The following is a 23,278-nucleotide window of genomic DNA, read 5'->3' as shown; positions in this document are numbered from 1 at the left end:
TAAGATCTTAGCACAAACATGAGGAAAAGAACGGCCCTTGTAACTATGATGCGGCACGGGCATTATATTTTAGTTATGAAAAGTCTGATGAAGGTACCAACTTTAACCTTACAGCATTTCGCTTATGTTCTTAACAGTTTTATGTCACTGCGTCTTGGCAAGTAATACAGGTACATATTTCTTAGGATATAAATTCCGTAGTTAGTATTTTCATTTGGGAAGTCATGACACATTCAAATCAATAGGTTGCAGTGTCTGTTCATTGTGTATGTACAGGTTAATGCCTCTAACCCTTTTTCAGTCACGGGTTTCTCAAACAGGGTTCTGCTAAACTCTAGTATTCCTCAGATGGTCTCTAGAGGTTCCTTAAGAATCTGTGATATTTGACCAATAGGACTAAAACAAGCAAACTACACTGAAAAAAAATAAAAAAGACAGGAACATATACCATATATAAAAATATATAGTGAACATTATGCAGGGGTTCTCTAAACATGAAACTCACTTTAAGGTCTTGCTAGGTTAGAAATATTTAGAAAAAATTCCGTCTTGTACATTTAAAACTGCCTTTAACCCTGATTTTGTACGTCTAATATTCATACAGTAGCCTATATAATCTGTTGAAATCAAATCAAAGCAAGAAGCTTTTCAACACGTTTAGATTTTGTTATGTAAAAATAATAGTCTGGACATTTCTATCGTGTTGGAACTAAGTCACCAATAAGGCTGAAATATTTGTTTTAATGAAATTAAGAGTTTCCAAATATTTCATTTAACTAGCCTATATCCATCACACTAACCTAGCCCAAACTATTTTACGATCAATAAAAAGTAGCCCCAACAACTTACACGCTAAAGGAATTTCCTTTCAGAATGTAATAAGTAAGGAGTGACATTAAATCTTAAAACGAACAGAAATTATTCCCTATATGAAAGGGGCTGTCCCTTCCTCAACGCCCCACTCTTTACGCTAAAGCTTTTTATGTTTGAAAAAAAAAGAGTTGTGAGAAAGAGTCAGACTTTAGAATAAAGAGCGGGAAGTTGAGGAGGGGACAGCCCTTTTCATAAACGGAATAATTTATGTCCGTTCTATGTTTTAATGTTTATATATGCTTTAATCACTGCTGAAAGTAACCCCTTGAGATATTTTTCGGGTGATGCTTGAAATATTAAAAACTGGATTTTAAGATCGTCATTTTCATGGTTTCCAAAGGGAATCCCTTTAACAAGTCTTTTTTTTGAAGGGGATAGCCTCCAGCGTTCCCCATTTAGGGCAGGATGGCATACGAATGTAACATCTTATATTAAACTTAAATTAACTCGGCAATAGGAGGAAAGCTGTTACCCAAATAGTCCAAAATACTCCCCAGAATGTATGTGTGTAGTATTTTTTCAAGGTAATTTTCATCTTGCGAAGCTTGAATATAAGGACAGGAAAAAGAACACAGATAAAATTACAGTCAATGTAGCTGCTACAATTTATAGTCTTATTTTTAGAATGAAATAAAAAACGATTTCATGTGTCTCCACTCTTTACAGAAGCTCTCTATATTTTATTCAAAATATCAACCGTCCTAACAAAATATAAAAATGTAAGAAAAAAATACTCGTATTATCGTTGTCTCTTATACCCTTTGGATGAGTTTTATTTTATTTCTATTAGCATACTTTTGTTTCTAATTTTCCTCATTGACTTGCTGTCTTGACATTTTTATGAAAAAGGCTTTTAAAGTCAAACTATATCGAACTATATCTTTTTTAATCCCACCTCCTCTCCTCTTGGTGACCTTAAAAATTTTCTTTAGAAAAATCTCATAATTTATGCCACCTACTCTTTTCTTAATAAAAATAACCTCTTCAAAAAAATTCAATTTATTAAAATATTATAAAAATTAAAAATTCCCAAATTTACCAGGGTATAAAAATAGAGGTATATTACATTTCAATTTTCTTATACCTTTTAGGTTCATCTGATATCTCAGGCTGCCGTTCCCCCTTAGGGCACCCCTTCCATCGTGACCTTAAATTACACTTTTCATATCCTTTTTCACCAACCTCTATTTCCCCCGATATATAGTTCACTACCGAACTATATCGAACTATTAATTGAAATTATTATTGTCTTAACTTTTGTTCTAATTACAATTAACTTTTCAGAGAAAGTTGTATCCCTCTCTTCAAAGGCCTTTTGGGCAAATAAGCTGGTGGATATGCCACTTCCAAACATGAACTCTAATGGATGTAACTTCACTACCTGCCCCCTTGAAAATGGAAAAGCAACAACCTACGCATATAATTTGAACATTGCGAAGTCTTTTCCGAGTGTAAGTAATTTTTATGTTATATAGCAGTCAGTTAATTTAAATGTGTCTGATTAGAATTAAAAGCGGTATATATATATATATATATATATATATATATATATATATATATATATATATATATATATATATATATATATATTTTCTTGGCTACATTTTTAACGGGAAAATTGGTATCCTGGATATTCTGGCCTAAAAAACGATCTATGTAGGCCAGAAGTTTGAGAAAATTCGTTAAGAGCCTTATTTTTGGAAAACAAAAAGATTCATGGGAGTCACGTCATATTCATGAATACATTCGAAAAGCATTCATTCGTCATATTTGCCTCAGTAGTGATCGTATTGTTTTTAGTAGCCTATCTATGATGCAGGCAAAATTACACAAGAAACATATGATTGACAAGAACAATCATATGATTGACGTCATATTTATGAGTATATTTCAATTGAATAAATTTTATCATTTTAACCCCTCCCCCCCCCCCCAGGAGTGAACGTATCGTTTTTATATCTATGACGCATGTAACATTACAAAAGGAACATAGGAACATAGCTAAGCATAATATACCAAGTGTTTTTAGCCTATTTAAAAAAGGCATTTTAAGTAATTTCATAGTGCCTGGAGGACAAATGAACAACCTAGACCAACAAACGTGACAAGACCAATTCGAGAAGCTAAATTAAAGGTTATTGAAAAAATTTTCATAGTTCGAAGATAAGCGGCAGCAAGAATTAAAACAAGTCAAAAACAAAAGTGAAGAACAAAAAAATATGCGAGTTACAATACATGCGACATAAAGGAGTAGAAAGCTAAATTAAAGGGTATTGAAAAAATTTTCATAGTTCGAAGATAAGCGGCAGCAAGAATTAAAACAAGTCAAAAACAAAAGTGAAGAACAAAAAAATATGCGAGTTACAATACATGCGACATAAAGGAGTAGAACGAATTAAAAATGAAAGTGGAGAACAAAGAAATTTGCGGCTCAAAGATATGCCAGAGCGAGAACAACGAAATATGTGGTTTGAAGATAAGCGGCAGCGATAATTACAAGCGATAGCGAGAAAGCGAATATCAAAATGTGCCAAAAATGGAGTAAAGAACAAAGAGGTGTGCTGAGAGAGAATTGCTGGTGTGCAATTACGTTAGAAGAACAACGCCATCACAATTTTCGACGCCAACAAAATATGGCGCAAAACCCAGTACGAACCTACAAGAATGCCGTAAACTAGGCAAATATTGATTACAAGTCATTGGGACCTTTCAACGTTGTATTTATTCCCTCGGGAGCCCTCTACTTTCCCGAGGAAAGAGTAGCAAACAAAGGTGACTGCTTCGGAGGGTGCTACTTACAACGAGAATCAATATATACCTGTATTTTACAGGATGTCATCTTGTAATAAGAAGGAAAGTGGTGCGGCTGGAAGAATGATTTTTTTTTTTTAACTTGGCCTGAAAGTTTTTGGGAGACAGGGGGAGTTCTAATCAAGATTTTGCCCCGGGCGCAAGAGAGGACAGAGTCGCCAGTGGTGTATGTTCAAGCCCAATTTGATCCTCCTGATCTATACTACCCTGGTCATCACCAGTTTGTGATTAGCTTAGCAAACGGTATTTGAAAAATATTTCGGAAGTGTAAAAACGTCCAATACCACTTTAAGGCTTAAGACCGGCTATATGCTGTTGACTGAGTTTGGAATACTTAGCTTGATTATAAATGAACATTTTAAATTAAGACGAACAACAATCATACCAAACTTTTGTTTTGAGTAAATACAAAGCCTAGACATTTTTGTAAATTAGTGAGTTTGTTTTTCGAAATTAATGGGTTGTTTTTGAACGGCCTGGATTAGTGTCAATAATTGTTATTGTATGACAACCCTAGCCATTGATCAAGCGACACATATATTTTAATATATTATTTTTTCTCAATTTCTAGGGCCGGTTAAAGGGTTAAAGAGATTTAAAACAAAATCCTGTTACTTTACAGGACGTATAATATTTAAGGAAAATATTAAGAACCCATTAAAAAAGAATCGACATTATACAAGTAAATTAATCCTGTTGTAGCGCAATGTATTGAGCTCTACAGAACAATAGCCTACAGGGCCTGATTTTTGGCCCCAGTTATCGCAAGGTTAGGCGACAGGCTTGCTACCTGTCCATGTAAAAAAAAACAGTAACTGAAAAGACGATAATTTCCGATGCCCTATGCGCCGTCAATGGCGCTGAAGTTTTTTGTTATCTTTTCTTATAAGTGATATAGAACGTTTTTTTTTTTATTTTTTTTTTTTATGGCGAAAATGTATGCCTTCTTTGACTTTCCCTTTAGCTCATTAGTTTAAAAAAAAAAAATTATCCAGAAAATAAGTTTTTCAATGAAAAATAAAGATCTAAATTAGACCTAAGATGAGCCGAAATTAAATGCAATAGTAACTCTAGTGAAAACGAAAACAAATAAACATTAATAAATAAGTGAAACTTAAATTGAACACAAATTACTATTAATGAATAAGGGAAAATTGGAACAAACGGAAATTACACAAAATAATCAAATCAAACTTAAAGTGAACAGAAACTACCGAAAACAAGAGTTGAACTAACACTTCCTATGACCTATCCAGGGACCATCACTTCCTATGAACCAGAACGTAATATTTACACTTTACTGAAAGCAATTTTTATTACGAGCAGTGTGTTTTTATTTGTCATAACACCAACAAAATAAAGGAAAGAAAATTGTCATAATGACCAAGATTACTGGAAAAAAAAACTATTGAAACGTAGATTGACAGTTTTATATATGTTATATATATATTCATTCCTGAAGGTCTCGGCAATTTTGAATTTATTAGGTTTATAAAAGAGAAAAAGTTTAAAATGTATTTTGTTTTACGTAGAACGCAAATAACGTTTTAGTCCTTAGAAGGCATAGGGGATGTTAGTCCTACTCCTCCTTGTGGTAGTTTCTGTTTTTTTTTTAAGTTTAACTTGATTATTTTGTGTAATATATTTTATTTTGTAACCTTGTATAATTTTGCATGATCTGTTCGTTTTGAGTTTCACTTATTTATTGATTATGATTTGTGTTTGTTTTACACTTGAATTACTATTTCAGTTTACTTCTGCTCATTTTAGGTTTAATGTAGCTGTTTACTTTTCTTTAAAAAACTTCTTTTTCGAAAAAAAAATTCTAATTAATTTCTATTCGTTTTGAATTGCCGTGTTATTTTTATTAGTTAACGAAGGGAATATTTGTAAAGTCTTTTGTATCTTTGGGCTTCTATAGGGCTGACATAAATCTGACCACCATCATCTTACAACCTTGAGTATAGACAAATATTAATCGACCATCCCCCAAACATGCCCTGGAGGTTTCAACGTAATGCCCATAGCCATTCCTGAGATACTGTAGGTACGTCTTTTTGACAACCTGGATACTCGTATTTTTTTTTTATTTAGTTTAACATCTCCCTAAGCATGCCCATGAGGTTTTAACTCAATAAACTTTTCCGTTGATTAGATATCGCTGACACGCGCTTTCGACGATGTTGGATGCCCATAGTGTCTCTTGATTTAGTTTGATATCCCCAAAACACGCCCCGGAAGTGCCAACATAATGCCCTTAGCTGTGCCTGGAATATTGCGCAAACGGCCTTTGTATAATATAAATATAAATAGTGTCTTTCGATTTAGTTTTACATCGCCCCAACTTTCCCTGAAAGTTTTAATACCCTATTTTGTTTCTGAGCTATTGCATGTATGTCATTCTGACAACCTGGATCCACTTGAACTCCCTTATTTTAGTGCAATGGTTGTAGAGGTATTATTATTATTATTAGTAGTAGTAGTAGTAGTAGTAGTAGTAGTAATGGTAGTAGTAGCAGCAGTAGCAAGAGTCGTAGCAGAAAAATTAGCAGTCACAGTCACAATTGCAGTCGTAGTAGTAGTATTAGTACTGGCAGTCACAAGTAGTCGCAGTCAAGATTTGTTTCCTTCACGAGTAGGTGCAGTAGTAATTGGTCGTAGTCGCAAGTAGTTGCAGTCACAGTTGCAAGTAGTCAGAGTAACAAGTAGTAGTTGTCGCAATCGCGAGTAGTGGCAGTCGCAAGTAATCACAGTAACAAGTAGGCGAAGTCAGGAGTAGTTGCAATTGAAAGTAGTCTCACTCGCAAGAAATTACAGTCGCAGTCACAAGTAGTTGCAGTCACAGCCACGAGTAGTTGCAGTCACAGGTAGTGGCAGTCGCGAGCAGTCACAGTCGCAAGTAGTCGCGGCCGTAAGTAGTCAAAGTTGAAGTCAGAAGCAGTTGCAGTCGATAGTAATTACAGTCACAGTTGTAAGTATTGTCAGTCGCAATCGCAAGTAGTCGCAGTCTTCCTGAGGCTTCAGATAAATGTTGAAACAGGAAGGGAGAGTAGGAATTAATTAAAATGTTTCTCTATACAGCTAATATGTTACATTCCCATATCTACCAGCACAGAGGTGGAAAAGGCAAGGCAGGTCATCATCAGCCCCATCGAGAAATTTCTTTGGGGAATTTCCCCAAATTTAGGAACTTAGGAATTTAGGAAATTTAGGAACCTAGTTTTCAGCAATTTTAAATGGTAATATTTTTTTTTCTATTTATATGAAGTACTTCAATGTATTTAAGAAACTATATGTATTATATTTGTCGATAAGAAAATCCTATTGTAGAGGTTGTGATGGCTTCAGTTATGTAGAAGATTAAAAGTCTCACAGAATCAAACAGTTCGTGGTAACAAACATGTAAGTAAGGAGTGACCCGGCTTAATAGTAACCGAAACTCTAAAAAACGAAATTTTGATACCCACAGATAAATCAATAGAATAAAATTTGTATGCTGATCTCAAATATATACATTTTATCAAGGTTAGTTTTACTCCTGAAAAGTTGAACACCTAGTGACATCTGTCTTATTTATGAAAAAAGGGGAAACATCCCCAAAAAGTCATAGAACATTAGTTAAAATCACATCTTTAGATTCACATTCTTAAAGAACCGTACTGCGGAAGTTTCAAGGTCCTATCAGAAAAATGTGAAATTTTGTATTTTTTGTCAGAAGAATGATCACGGACGCTTGTTTATTTGTTTGTTTGTTTGTTTTTTGTTTTGTTTTTTTGTTTTTTTTTACAGGGGTGATCGTATCTATCCAGCAGTCCTAAAATATCGTGAGAGGGCTCATTTGAACGGAAATTAAAAGTTCTATGCCGTTTTTAAGTGACTAAAAAAATTGGAGAGCAGCTTGGCCCCCTCCCACGCTCATTTTTTTCCCAAAGTCACCCAATCAAAATTTTGAGATAGCCATTTTGTTCAGCATAGAAGAAAATCTAATAAATATGTCTTTGAGGATGACTTAATCCCCCACAGTTCACAGGGAAAGGCTGGAAGTTATGAAATTTGCCCATTGTTTACATATAGTATTGGTTAATGGGAAGTATAAAGACGTTTCAGGAGGGATTTTTTTCTGATGAGGGGGTGTCAGACGAGAGGGCTATGGGGGAGGATCCTTCCATGGAGGATGTTTCCGTGGGTAAGGGACATTTCTATGAGAGGGCGCCGGATTTCCCAGCATTATCTAAAAAAAAACGATCAGAAATTAAATAAAAAAAAGTTTTTTTCAACTGAAAGTAAGGAGCAACGATAAAACTTAAAACAAACAGAAATCTTTACGTATATGAGGGGGTTTGCCTCCTAGTCAATACCTCGCCCTTTTCGCTAGAGTTTTTTAGTACTTTCAAAAGAGCCATCTATTCGAATTAACCGGCCTTTGTGATTCGGGGGTTTGTGATTCGAACAAAATTCGAACTTTAGCGTAAAGAGCAAGGTATCGACTAGGGGACAAACTCCCTAATATACGTAATAAAACATACGAATATAGAAGTTCGTTACGTAAGCTAATTCGTAAGTTACGTCAGAAAATTTTTTCGAGAAAGCCATTTAGCCAAAAAAGTAAAATTAATATGTAAATTTCGTTTTAATTATTCATATACGGTGAGCCAAAATCAAAGCTGCATTAATTCAATAACTTTCAGAAAATAAATAAAAAAAACACGTTTTTTTAGCTGAAAGTAAAGAGTGACATTAAAACTTAAAATGAACAAAAATTATTCCGTATATGAAAGTGGCTGTCCCCTCCTCAATACCTCGCTCTTTACGCTAAAGTTTGAATCTGTCACACAACTTTATTTTGTAAAACAATAAAAAACTTCAGCGTAAAGAGCGAGGTATTGAGGAGGGGGTAGCCACTTATATTTTGTTCGGAATAATTTTTGTTCGTTTTAAGTTTTAATTTCGCTCTTTACTTTGAGTTAAAAAAAACTTATTTTTTTATTTAATTTCCATCAGAGGCAACGCTATAGTTTGCCTATAGTAAAGGCCATACGGCTCCAATGTTTTATAATTATTATTCATTTATTTATTTTTTATTTTTTCCCAGAGGAACTTCATATGGAAGAGGGCGTCGTAAAAACTTCAAAGGGGGCTCATTCGATTGGAAATCGAGAATTCTAGTGCCCTTTTTAATAGTCGAAAGGGATTGGAGGGAAACTAGCCCCCACGCCCATCATTCCCCCAGACACATCCAATCAACATTTTGATATAACCATTTTGTTCAGCGTAGTTGATTTCCAGACGGAAAATATATTTTTGAGGAGGACACTCCCCCACAACCCTCAGGGCAAGGGTTTCAAGTTATGCCCTGGGTGCATATAAGGTTTTTATAGAAGAAGTTGTCGTAAAAACTTCAAAACAGGCTCATTCGATTGGAAATTCAAAGGGCCAGTGCCCTTTTTAATAGTCGAAAGTGATTGGCGGGCAACTAGTGATAGGCGTATGTAACACATCCAGTCAAAATTCTGAGATAGCCATTTTGTTCAGTGTAGTTGATTTCCAGATAGAAAATATGTTTTTGAGGAGGACACTCCCTCACAACCTTCAAGGCAAGGGTTTTAATTTATGCCCTGGGGGCATATAAGGTTCTTATGGAAAGCATTGTCGTAGAAACTTCAAAAAAGTCTCATTCTATTGGATATTCAAAGGGCTAGTGCCCTTTTTAATAATCGAAAGTGATTGGAGGGCAACTAGCCCCCCTCTCACGCCCATTTTTTCCCCAAACACATCCAACCAAAATTTTGAGACAGCCATTCTACTAAATGTAGTTTTAAGTTCCGTAAATTAGGTCTTTGAAGATGAAAACTCCCCCACAGCCCTCAGGGCAAGGGTTGTAAGTTATGCCTGGGGGCATTTAAGGTTTTGTACAGACAAAGTTGGCGTAGAAACTTCAGAAAGGGCTCATTCGACTTGAAATTTAAATGGCTAGTCGCCCACCATTTCTCTAAACACATCCAATAAAAATTTTGATATAGCCATTTTGTTCAACGTACTTGAAATTTCTGGAAATTATATGTTTGAGCAGGACACTCTCCCCACAATCACGGAGGGAATGCTCGTATAAACTTCAAAGAGGTCTCATTTGACTGGAAATTGAAAGTTCTAGTTCACTTTTTAAGCGTCAAAAGATATTGGAGGGTAACCAGCTTCCCCCCACCCGAACCCTTCTTCCCCAAATGCATAAAAAAAAAGAATTTAGATAGCTATTTTGTTAAAAATAGTTAAAAGATCGTATAACAAAAATTCCGGTGTCGACACAACCCACCAGGGACTGGGGCCAGGCGTTGTAAGTTATGCCCTGGGGGCATATATGGGTCTTATGGAAGGGATGCTCGTATTAACTTCAAAGAGGGATCATTTGATTGGAAATTCAAAGTTCTAGTTGACTTTTTAAGAGTCAAAAGAGATGAGAGGGCACCTATCCCCCCCCTCCAGGCCCTCATCCGATAAGATCTTTGAGATAGCTTTTTTTTTAAAATAGTTCAATGACCATATAACGAAAACTCAGGTTTCGTCACCCCCCCCCCCCCCCGGGGCCCGAGGGCAGGCGTTGTAAGTTGTGCCCTGGGGCAAATATTATTCGTATGAAAAGGATGCTCGTATAAACTTCAGAGAGGGCTCATTTGATTGGATATTGAAAGTTCGAGTTCACTTTTTAATTGTCAAAAGAGGTCCGAGGCCAGCTAGCCCCCCCCCCACGCCTTCTTTTTCAAAACCCATCTGATGAAAATTTTGAGATAGAAATTTTGTTAAAAATAGTTCAAAGGTCGGATAAGAAAAAATCCGGTGTCAATAGAATCCCCCAGGGCACAGGGGAAGGCGTTCTAAGCTATCTCTTAAGGGCATGCAGGGTTCTTATGACAGGGATGCTTGTATAAACTTCACAGAGGGCTCATTTAATTGGAAATTGGAAGTTCTGGTTCACTTTTTAAGAGTCAAGAGAGTTAAACTACCCCCCCCCCCTACGCTCTTTTTTCCCAAAATTCGTCCGGTACAAATTTTGAGATAGTCAGTGTTTTGAAAATTGTTCAAAAGTTAGATATCAAAAACGCCCCCCAGAGCAGGGGGATAGGCGTTGTAAGTGCTGTCCTGGGGGCGTATATGGTTCTTATGAAAGGGATGCTCGTATAAACTTCGGAGGGAGCTCATTTTATTGGAAATTGAAATATCTAGTTTAATTTTTAAGAGTCAAAAGATATCCGAGGGCAACTAGCCCCCCCCCTCTACACCCTTTTTTCCCCAAGCCCATCTGATAAAATTTTTATAATAGCAATTTCATTCTAAATAGTTAAAAGGTCAGATAAGAAAATTCCTGCGTAAACGGAACCCGCCAGGACCCGGAGGCAGGCGTTTTGAGTAATGTTCTAGGGGCATATAAAGTTCTTGTGGAAGGGATACTCGTATAAATTTTGTAGAGGGCTCATTTGATTTGAAATTGAAAGTTCTTTTTCACTTTTTAAGAGTCAAAAGGGATCGGAGGGCAACTAGCCCCCCCTCCTCCACGCCCTAAATGCGTAAGTTAAAAATTTTGAGAAGACATTTAATTGAAAATAGTTCAAAGTTCTTATTAAAAACTCCTGTGTCGACACAGCCCCCCAGGGCCCGGGGGTAGGCGTTCTAAGTTGTGCCCTGGGGGGCATATATGGTTGTTATGGAAGGGATGCTCGTATAAAATTCCTAGAGAGGTCATTTGATTGGAAATTGAAAGTTGTAATTCACTTTTTAAGAGTCAAAAGTGATTGGAGTGCAGCTAGCCTCCCCCCACACTCCATTTATTTTTTCCCAGAGGCACTTCATATAGAAGGCGTCGTCGTGTAAACTTCAAAGGGAGCTCATTCGATTGGAAATCGAGAGTTCTAGAGCCCTTTTTTAAGAGTCAAAAGTGATCACAGGGCAACTGCCCCCCCCCAAGCCCTTTTTCCCCAAATACATCTGATAAAAAATTTGAGGTGGTCATTTTGTTAAAAATAGTTCAAAGATCATATAACAAAAACTCCTTAACGTATTGTCATTTCTTTAAAAATAGTTCAAAAATCAGATAAGAAAAACTCTTGTGTCGACACCCCGCCCCCAGTTCTGGGGTAGGCGTTATAAGTATTGCTCTGGGGGCATATATGGTTCTTATGGAAGGTATACTCGTATAAAGTTCAGAGAGGGTTCATTTGAATGGAAATTAAAAGTTGTAGTTTATTTTCTCAGAGTGAAAAAAGATCGGAGGGCAACTAGCCCCTCCCGCCCTTCACGCGTTTGGGTGTGTCGGATGGATAAACCCATCCGATAAAATTTCAGGTGACCATTTTGTTAAATATAGTTCAACAATCAGATATTAAAACTACAGGGTCGACACAACCCCCCAGGGCCCAGGGATAGGCGTTGTAAGTTATACTCTAGGGATATATATGGTTCTTATAGAAGGAATACTCGTATAAACCTCCGAGAGGGCTCATTTGATTGAAAAGAGAAAGTTCTAGTTCACTTTTAAATAGTCAAAAGAGACAGAAGCTTAATCTAGTCCCCCCCTACGCCCTTTTTCCCCAAGCCCATCCGATAAAAATTTTGAGATAACAATTTTGTTAAAAATGGTCCAAACATGAGATGATAAAAACTCCGAGGTTGACACAAACCCATTTTTTCACTTTGATACTGTTACTTTGATATCAGTTTTGATACTTTGATGAATATTTGATTTCTTTTTTAAAGTTTGATTTTGAAATAAAGAATTTTTTAAAACTTGGATTTTTTTGCAATCAAAACGAACAAAAATAAATTTAAAAAATTTTTTTCCGAAAAATGAGTTTTTCAAAGAAAAGTAAAGGCCATTTTAAACTTAAGCTCAGCAGATACAAATAACTTTTAAAATTCAAACTCAAAACAACCAGAAATTACAATTAAAGAATAAATGAAACTCCAAACGAACAGAAATTAAATAAACAATCATAGCAAAAACATACAACAAGTAATAATATAAATAAATAAATAGATCTTAAAGCGAGTAATGCTTAGATTGAATATGGAGATCAAGCTTAAAACGAAAAAAAAAAATTCCCATTGAAGCATAAATGAAACTTAAAACAAACAGAAATTAAATAAACAATCAATGCAAACAAACATAGAATAGATATTAATCTAAATTAATAAATAAATCTTAAATCGAGTGAAACTTAAATTGAATATGTAAATCAAGCTTGAAACTAACAAAAATCACCACAAACAAGAATTTGGGTATGACCTCCTCCTCTCATTGTAAAAGTCTAAAACCTACTGCGTCATTGGCACTTTACTGAAAAGTATATTCGTCTTGAACAGTCTTGGAAAGTATAAACAACATCAAATTGAATATTTGATGTATAATGATATTAATTGTTGAAAGATCCATCAGTTTAAGAATTTATTTCACTGTAATTGTATGATTATTTCCAATACTGTAAGAACTGGAAAAGAAAGTATATGTAATATAATCCGTTTCAAACAGTTCGTGGTAACGAACTGTAAGTAAGGAGCGACCCGGCTCAATAGTAACCGAAACTCTAAAAAACGGGATTTTGATACAAATAGATACATCAGAAGAATCATATTTTAACGCTGATTTCAAATATATAAGTCGCATCGAGTTTAGTCATACCCATCAAAAGTTACGTGCCAGAGAAAATTTGACTGATTTCAAAAAAGGGATAAATGGCCCCTAAAAGTTATAGAACCTTAATGAAAATCACACCATCACATTCAGCGTATTAGAGAACCCTATTGTAGAAGTTTCAAGCTTCTATCTGCAAAAATGTGGAATTTTGTATTTTTTTTTGTCAGAAGAAAGATCACGCATGCGTGTTTATTTGTTGTTTTTTTTTTTGTTTTTTCTTTCCCATGGGTGATGGTATCGACTCAGTTGTCCTAGAATATCGTGTGTGGGCTCATTGGAACGGAAATTAAAAGTTTTACTGCCCTTCTAAGTAACCCAAAAAAAATGGAGGGCACCTAGACCCCCTCCACGCTCATTTTTTTTCCAAAGCAACCCGATCAAAATTTTGAGATAGCCATTTTACATATAGTATTGGTTATTGGGAAGTATACAGACGTTTTCGGGGGGATTCTTTCTGGTAGTGGGGGGATGGGTCGGGGGCTATGCCGGAGGATCTTTACATGAAGGAATTTTTTATGTGGGAAGGGACATTGCTATGAAGAGGGTGCCGGATTTCCCAGTATTATTTAAAAAAAGATCAGAAATTAAATAAAAAAGCAAGTTTTTCAACTGAAAGTATGGAGCAACATCAAACCTTAAAACGAACAGAAAATATTACGTATATGATAGGTTTCGCCCCCTAGTCAATACCTCGCTCTTTAAGCCAAAGTTTGTTTAGTACTTTCATAAGAGCTATTTATTCTAATTAACGGCCTTTGTGATTAAGGGTTCATTTTTAAAGAATTGGAAAAAAATTCAAAATTTAGCGTAAAGAGCGAGGTATTGACTAGGGGGCGAACCCCCTAATATACGCATTAAAAATATATGAATATATTACTTCGTAAGTTACGTATATTTATTACTAATAAAAACGTTCGTAAATAAAATTAAACAACGGTCGAGAAAGCCATTTAACCAAATAAAAGTAAAATTAACATGCAAATTCGGTTTTAATTATTCATGTACAGTGAGCCAAAATCAAAACCTGCATTAATTCAAAAACATTCAAAAATTAAATAAAAACAAGTTTTTTTTTAACTGAAAGTAAGGAGCGACGTTAAAACTTAAAAACGAACAGAAATTATTTCGTATATGAAAGGGGCTGTCCCCTCCTCAACGCCTTGCTATTTACGCTAAAGTTTTTTATTGTTTAAACAAATAGAGTTGTGGGAAAGTCAAACTTTAGCGTAAAGAGCGAGGCATTGAGGAGGGGACAAAGGGGGAAAGACCCCCTTGAAGTCATATTATTTAATGAAAATCGCACCATCAGATTCGACGTATCAAAGGACCCTACTGTACATTTTTCAAGATCATATCTGCAAAAATGTGGAATTTTTACCAGAAGAAAAATCGCGGATGCGTGTTTATTTTATTTTTTTGTCGTTTTTCTTTTTCCCAGGGGTGATCGTATTAACCCATTCGACCTAGAGTGTCGAGAGAGGGTTCATTTTAACAGATATGAAAAGTTCTAGTGGCCTTTTTAAGTGACCAAGAAATTGGAGGGCAACTACGCCCCTCCTACGCCGCTTTTCTCCCAAAATCTTCCGATCAAAATTTTGAGATAGCTTTTTTGTCCAGCATAGTTGAATTGCCTAATAACTATGTCTTTCGAGATAAAATGACTCCCTACAGCCCCTGGGGAAAGGTTTTTAAGTTACAAAATTCGCCCTTTGTTTTATTTGTTACATGGAAGTATGAATACATTTTTGAGTGGGGAGGGGAGGACGAATTTTCTGTTGGGAGAATTTTCAATTGAGAGGATAGCTTCCAGTGGGTAAAATTTTCGGAAGAAATTTTACACTGGGTGAATTCGCCAGAATTCACATACAAAATTTCTTCATATGTCTTGCTTTCTCTTTACCGATTCAATTTTTCTCGTGGAAATGTTAAGGGTAGTTGTCTGGGGTAAATTTTCGCCAGGTTTGAATTGTCCAGAAGATATTTCTATGGGGAGGGGTATTTTTCCGTGGAGGTTGAGCCAGGTATCCTGGCGTTATTTAAAGTACGACCAAAAATAAAAAAAAAGAGTTTTTTTCAACTGAAAGTAATGAACAACATTAAAACTTAAAACGAACACAAATTATTACGTATATGAGGGAGTCGCCCCTCTTCAAGAACTCGTTCTTTACGCTAAAGTTCGAATTTTGTTCCAATTCTTTAATAATGACTCCTAAAACACAAGGGTCGTCTAACTAGAACAACAAGTAACTTTTTTTAAAGTGCCGAAAAACTGTAGCGTGAAGAGTGAGTTGTTGAGGAGGGGGGCAACCCTCCTCATGTACGTATGAATTTCTCTTTTTTTAAATTTTAATTTTGCTCCTTACTTTCAGTTGAAAAAACTTTTTTTTTTCTTTATTTAATGAAGCTTAGAGACAAACAAATTTCTATGGGCAATGGAGAAAGTATGTCATTTAAAGTAAAAGTACATAAAAATGAAAAAAGTAAGTAATTACAAAAAATGCACACAACGATAGCGTACTTACAAAAAGTAAGAAATACGTAAACTCCCAGCGTTCAGTTCTGTGGAGGAATGCCGAATCGTTGGACGGACGTCTTTTAACAATATCGACAGTTTTGAACTTGGTTATCAAACATCAAAATATTTAATGCCTTCAGACTCAGTGTTTATGAAAATTAACGCATTATCAAAGTCGTTTGTTTAAAGTAAAACATCAAAACCAAGATTTGGAAAACCAAATGAAAATTTTTAATTCAATATTTTTAATTTAGTTGTGAATGACAAAAGCCAGTATACTTGACACCTTTATACTTTATAACTATAAAAAATGAAATCTTTTTCAAAGTGACAACTAGATATATAAAATCACTCCTGGAAAACACAATTATAATGAAACACAAAAAACGGATTGGTTCAGGGGGAAAATACAGAAATTCCCAGCATTCCATTCCAGGGAAACATTTCTGATTATTTTCCTTGTGTTTCTTATAATTATACGAACTTTCTTGTGTTTTAGTAACTGCTCTAATTACTAATAAACAAATACATATTTAGAATCACCATAGAAAGCTGATTCTTTGACTGAATGTTATCAATAGTTATGCTCTTATACTTTCGTCATTGACAAGGATCGTTATTTGCTTACCATTCATTATTATGAAGAATTAGATTTTTTTTTTTTTTTTTTGCTCCAACCAAATCATACGTAAAAAATGTTTGTGTAAAACTGTTTAGGGGTTACTCAGTCACAAATTAGAACTTATATTTTCCTTATTATTGGTCTAAATCTATTGGCAGGAGGCCAACAATGGTGCAACAAACATTTTTTCTATAGTTTTTTCCTATTCTGCTCTTTTTCCTTTGGTTTCCTTATAATTACTTTATCGTCCCAATTTTCCAGGGGACCCTGCCCTCCCTTGCCGGCGCCCATGGTCAATGTTGCAAGTAATCGTAGTCTTGAGTTGATTCAGTTGCAGTCGCAAGTAGTCGGATCTATTCCATAATACAGTAGACGACGAACTGTAAGAAAGGAGCCACCCGGATCAATAGTAACCGAAACTTTAAAAAACGGAATTTTGATACCAATAGATACATCAAAAGAATCAGATTTTAATGCTGATTTCAAATATATAAATTCCATCAAGTTTAGTCCTACCCATCAAAAGTTACTTTCCAGAGAAAATTTGCCTGATTTTCGAAAAAAGGGGGAAACACCCCTTAAAGGTTACAAAACCTTAATCAAAATCATAACCTCAGATTCAGCGTATCAGATAACCCTACTGTAGAGGTTTCGAGCTTCTATCTGCAAAAATGTGGAATTTTGTATTTTTTGCCAGAAGAAAGATCCCGGATGCGTGTTTATTTGTTTTTGTTTTTTCCCTAGGGGTGATCGTATCGACCCAGTGGTCCTAGAATATCGTGGGAGAGCTCATTTGAATGGAAATTAAAAGTTCTAGTGCCCTTTTTAAGAGACCAAAAAATGGTGGGCAACTAGGCCCCCTCCCACGCTCATTTTTTTCCCAGTCACTCATCAAAATTTTGAGATAGTCATTTTGTTGAGCATGGTCGAAAATATAATAACTATTTTTTTAGTATGGCTTAATCCCCTAAAGTCCCCGGGGGAAGGGCTGAAAATTATGAAATTTACCCAATGTTAACATAAAGCATTGGTTATTGAGAAGGATACAAATGTTTTCAAGGTGAGATTTTTTCTGGTTGTGGGGGGGGGGGGTCGGGGGTTATGTGGGAAAAACTTTCCATGGAGGAAGTTTTCATGGGGGAAGGGACATTGCAATGAAGGGGGCGCCAGATTTCCCAGCATTATTAAAAAAAAGATCAGAAATTAAATAGAAAAAAACAGGTTTTCAACTGAAAGTAAGGAGCAACATCAAAACTTAAAACGAACAGAAATTGTTACGTATATGATTGGGTCCGCTATATGATTGGGTCAATACCTCGCTCTTTAAGCCAAAGATTTTTTAGTACTTTCATAAGAGCTATTTATTCTAATTAAAGGCCTTTGTGATTAAGGGGTCATTTTTAAAGAATTTGAACAAAATTCGAACTTTTGCGTAAATAGCGACGTATTAACTAGGGGGTGGACCCCCTAATATACATCTTAAAAATATATGAATATAGAAGGTCGTTACGTAAGTTAATTCGTAAGTTACATATATTTATTACTAATAAAAACGTTCGTAAATAAAATTAAACAAATTTCGAGAAAGCTATTTAACCAAACAAAATTAAAATGAATATGCAAATTTTGTTTGAATTATTCATGTACGGTGAGCCAAAATAAAATCCTGCATTAATTCAAAAACGTTCAAAAATTAAATAAAAAAACAATTTTTTTTAACTGAAAGTAAGGAGCGACATTAAAACTTAAGACATTATTCCGTATATGAAAAGGGATGTCCCCTCCTCAACGCCTCGCTCTTTACGCTAAAGTTTTTTATTATATACGGAATAATTTCTGTTTGTTTTAAGTTTTACTGTCGCTCCTTACTTTCAGTTAAAAAAATTTGTTTTTTTTTATTTAATTTTTAAATAAAAGGACTGCCATTGATCTTAATATAAACCATTTACTGAATGTTTATATTTTAACCCTTTGCGTTTGCAATAAATTAATTAAAAAAAATTAGTCCCTAAATAAATAACGATAAATCTTCAATATTTTTTTTTCCCGAGCAACTTCATACGGGAAAAGCTGTCGTAGAAATTTTTAAGGTTGCTCATTTAATTTGATTTTTTTCTTTCCAAGCCGCTTCATGCGGAAGGAGTTATCGTAGAGACTTTGGAGGGGGCTCATTCGATCGGAATTGTAGTTTCTAGTGCCCTTTTTAAAGGACAAAAGTGATTGGAAGGCAATTGGGCCCCCCCTTAATACCCTCTTATGCTATACTCCGACCAACTGAAACTACGAATTCCTTACACGACATTTTCTATCATATCGTACAAACCGCGATTCAACCAGCCGCTTTTACCTTGCCCATAAAACATTGTCGCTCTTCCGTACAAACTGCATGCTACTCCCTTTTGGAAACTTCTCGCTAAAAGTGACCAAAAAAAATTAAATGAATATATTTTCATTTTGCGAAATATTCGGTTCATTTGCCTCCGTGGTATAGGAATATGCAAGTCACTGCCAAATTCAAAGTCGCTGATCCTGACGTCGCCGTGACTAGACGGATAGAAAAGCACAATAGACAAGTTAATTTATCTGACAAGTCACAGCTGCTCATTCAGTGATTTTATTTGCAGCTTTTTTTTTCATTTCGTATTTTGTATCCATTTTCGTTTTTTGTCGTAGTTCATTTTATTCTCTTTTTTTTCTTAAGTGCTCCGTCTTGTTTTGTGTCATTTTGAAGAATTTTTCAATAAATAAATGAAGATATTCGATCATATTTTGAGATTGCTTTTTTGTTCAAAATAGTTAAAAGGCCAAATAACTATGCCTCCAGAGAGGATATGAGCCCCCACAACGTTTGAGGCAAGGAATGCAAGTGATGCAAGTTGCCTATTGTTTACATTAAATAAAAAAACAAGTTTTTTTAACTGAAAGTAAGAAACGACGTTAAAACTTAAAACGAACAGAAATTATTCCGTATATGAAGGGGGCTGTCCCCTCCTCAACACCTCGCTCTTTACGCTAAAGTTTTTTTATTGTTTAAAAAAATAGAGTTGTGAGAAAGTCAAACTTTAGCGTAAAGAGCGAAGCGTTAAGGAGGGGACAGCCCCCTTCATATACGGAATAATTTCTGTTCGTTTTCAGTTTTAACGTCGTTCCTTACTTTCAGTTAAAAAAAACTTGTTTTTTTTTATTTAATTTTTGAACGTTTTTGACTTAATGCAGGTTTTGATTTTGGCTCACCGTACAAAAATAATTAAAACAAATTTGCATATTAATTTTACTTTTATTTGGTTAAATGGCTTTCTCGAAACTTGCTTAATTTTATTTACGAACGTTTTTATTAGTAATAAATATACGTAACTTACGAATTAACTTACGTAACGATCTTCTATATTCATAAATTTTTAACACGTATATTAGGGGGTTCGCCTCTTAGTAAATACCCTTCTATTTAAGATAAGGTTCGAATTTTTTTCCAATTTATTAAAAATGACCTCTTAATCACAATCAGCTGATCAGTTGTAGTCAGTCGAAAAACTTTTTTTTTTATTTAATTTCTGATCTTCTTCTTTAACAATGCTTGGAATTTCGGCACGCCCTTCATAGCAATGTCCCTTCCCCTATGAATACTTCCTTCATGGAAAGATCCTCCCATATAAAGCCCCGACCCCCCCCCCCACCTACCAAAAAAAATCTTCCCTGAAAGCGTCAGTATACGTCGTCCCCAATAACCGATACTAAATGTTAACATTGAGTAAAGTTCATAACTTTCAGCCCTCCCCCCGGGGACTTTGGGGGATTAAGTCATCCTAAAAGACATTTTATCATATTTTCAACCATGCTGAACAAAATGGCTATCTCAAATTTTGATTGGGTGACTTTGAGAAAAAGAGCGTTGGAGGGGGCCTAGTTGCCCTCCATTTTTTGGTCACTTAAAAAGAGCATTAGTTCTTTTAATTTCTGTTCCAATGAGGCCTCCAATGATATTCTAGGAACACTGGGTCGATACGATCACCCCTGGGAAAAAAAAAACAAAACAAAAAAACAAACAAAAAAATAAATAGACACGCATCCGTGATCTTTCTTCTGGCAAAAAATGCAAAATTCCACATTTATGTAGATAGGAGCTTGAAACCTCTACAGTAGGGTTCTCTGGTACGCTGAATGTGATGGTGCGACTTTCATCAAGGTTCTATAATTTTTAGGGGGTCTTTCCCCCTTTTTTCGAAAATCCACCACATTTTCTCAGCCGCGTAACTTTTGATGGGTAGAACAAAACTTGATGAAAATTATATATTTGAATTCAGCATTGAAATTTAATTCTTTTGATGTATCTATTGCTATCAAAAACTCGTTTTATAGAGTTTCGGTTACAATTGAGCCGTGTCGCTCCTTAATTACAGTTCGTTACCACGAACTGTTTGATATAGGTTTTGTTTATGGAAATGGGATGAATGTTTGATCCTGTGTTTCCAAAAAAGGCTCAGAGTATTGAGCTAGAACTTTCAGGGGATGTCGAGGGAATGTTGAAGTAAATCAAAACATACTAGGTCCATGCAATTTGTCAAAAGGGCATACCAGCAATATTTCAGGAACTAATAAGTATGTTAAGTTGGAACTCTTAGGGGATGTTGAGGGAGATGTTGAACTAACCAAAATACACTTTGTGCATACTACTACTGCTACTAATAATGCTACAACTACAACAACTACGACTACTACTACTACTAAGGATATTAACTTGAAACTTTTAGAGAGTGCTGAGGGGGATGCTGAACTGAATCAGAACATCCGCATGCAGGGAGTCAAAAAGACGTATCAGAAATATCTCACTGGTGCCCTAGGGTATTCAGTTAGAACTTTCAGGGTATATTTAAGAGGACGTTGAACTAACCAAAGGACACTAAATGCATACTACTAGTGCTACTACTATTGAGACTCTGGCCACTTTTGACGGCAGCTACTTGCAACTACGACTATTTGTGGATGTACTCACATGTGGCTGCAACTAGAGCAACTTCTGACTGTAACTGCAAATACTTATGACTGCGACTACTTGCAACTGTGACTACTAGGTTACTGCAACTACTTGCGACTGTGACTGCGACTTCGACTGTAACTACGTGTGACTGTACCTGCAACTGCCTGACTGCTTGTATTGCTATATCAACTACTTGCGACTCTGTCTGCTTTTGACTGCGGCTGTGACTACTTGTGATTGTTAATGCTACTACGACTACTAAAACGTACGGAACTATTCATCTAACGAGTAGTCCCATTCTCTTGCAGTCTCCACTAAAGAGTATGGGAAACTGAAAAGGAAAGAAACTCAAACTGGTCTCCGAGAAAGAATGAAAAGAAACTAACAGCAATGTGGCATTACCCAGTAAAATTATATATCTAATTCAAAAATACAAATAAAATTTATAAGTGTATTTATTTTATTATTCACTTTTTTAACTTTTAATCAACATTGGACAAAAGATATAATAAAAATCCATTTTTTCGTGGCACAGTTGATGCCACATTTTGTCTATACTTCTTTTAAGTAGCCCAGTTTCCCCTGATTAATCGAACCCTTGGCAACTGCCTATTTTGAGAAGAATCTGGGTTGGATCCAAAGAAACTTAGACTTTTGACGTAATCCAAATTTTGGAAAGTTAAATGCTCAATTTAAGCTTTTTGCGTTTTTCGAGTTCTGAATTCAGCGGCGCAAAATGTTTTTCAGTCTTAGCACGGTCATGTTAACATTCTGGAGACTCCCTTGTATTTTTTTTCGACATCTAATGTGCTCAAGAAAACATAACAACAGCAAAATATTCTGTACAAATATTAACATAATCCCTTCTTTGCTTTTCCTGCGATTTCAGTTTCAATTTTGACTCTAATTGAGAACCTTTTTTTCTTACATTAAAAAGGCTTAAGCGGTTTCCCATTTACTCTTTTTGAGACGAATAAAGTAATTTTTATTAGTGTTATAAGTTAACAGCCCTGTCAGCTATTTATATCAAGTTCCAATTACAGTGTTTATTTTCCAGAGACGGTATGACGTCAAGTGGCGCTTCACTGGTGGAGGATTCAATCTGTGCTTCCTTTTCCCAATCGTGGTTCAATAAGCTGTAAATTTTAATCAAAATATGCACTTCAATATTTTATTTTACATTTATATTATAAATAAATTAGTTAGAAGATTTTATATACGCGTGTCATACAAGAGATTAGGAAGGCTACATGTCTAGATGTCCTTAAACGGAGCCCCCTCTCCCGTACAAAAAGTGCCTGAATTGTAATATTAATGTCACAAAAATGTCCATGAATGCTAACTGAGAATAATAGCAGATTCAATAATAGCAGCTAAATACATCACTGTTCATGGATACCATGTGGATTTATCCATTCTAATTTTCAATAAAATACTGAGTTCAAAACTGGCTTAGTTTAAGAAATTAGGCTGAGCAGAACCAAAAAATTTGTATTAAGACCAAGGTTTTACTAAAAACTGCTTAATTTTAATTTTACTTAGTCATATTAATTTTTTTTAAAGAAAGACCTCAAAATATAATTAGAGAGAAATATTCTCAGCTAATTTATGCATACACAGCTGTGATAAAAGGTGTTTAAGTTGCGCACCTTCAAATTTAGCGTTATTTCTTTACTGCATGACAAAAAGAACACAGATGGTTCTTCTACTATTATTTAAAAAACTACCCAAAGACTCCATCGGACAATAAGCAAAAAAAGAAATAAAAATTCTTTAGAACATCGGAAGCCAACTGACATT

The 23,278-nt window shown here is 35.2% G+C and overlaps 1 protein-coding gene across 1 annotated transcript in view; it reads left to right on the top strand.

Annotated features, from left to right (window-relative positions):
- The window catches only part of LOC148950498 (MD-2-related lipid-recognition protein-like), a 28,205-nt gene extending 5,512 nt beyond the window's left edge, over nt 1-22,693 (top strand). The window contains exons 3-4 of the mRNA XM_089091633.1: nt 2,158-2,324; nt 22,536-22,693. Coding sequence (XP_088947759.1) covers nt 2,158-2,324; nt 22,536-22,613 — 245 coding nt within the window. The 3' untranslated portion in view covers nt 22,614-22,693. The remainder of the gene's footprint in view (nt 1-2,157; nt 2,325-22,535) is intronic.
- Nucleotides 22,694-23,278: the final 585 nt, after the last annotated feature.

The sequence above is a fragment of the Artemia sp. Qi Xiang Cuo genome, chromosome 7 (genome assembly GCF_049724085.1).
Source record: "Artemia sp. Qi Xiang Cuo chromosome 7, ASM4972408v1, whole genome shotgun sequence".
Classification (NCBI taxonomy): Eukaryota; Metazoa; Arthropoda; class Branchiopoda; order Anostraca; family Artemiidae; genus Artemia; species Artemia sp. Qi Xiang Cuo.
This window is presented reverse-complemented; position numbering and strand designations above follow the sequence as displayed.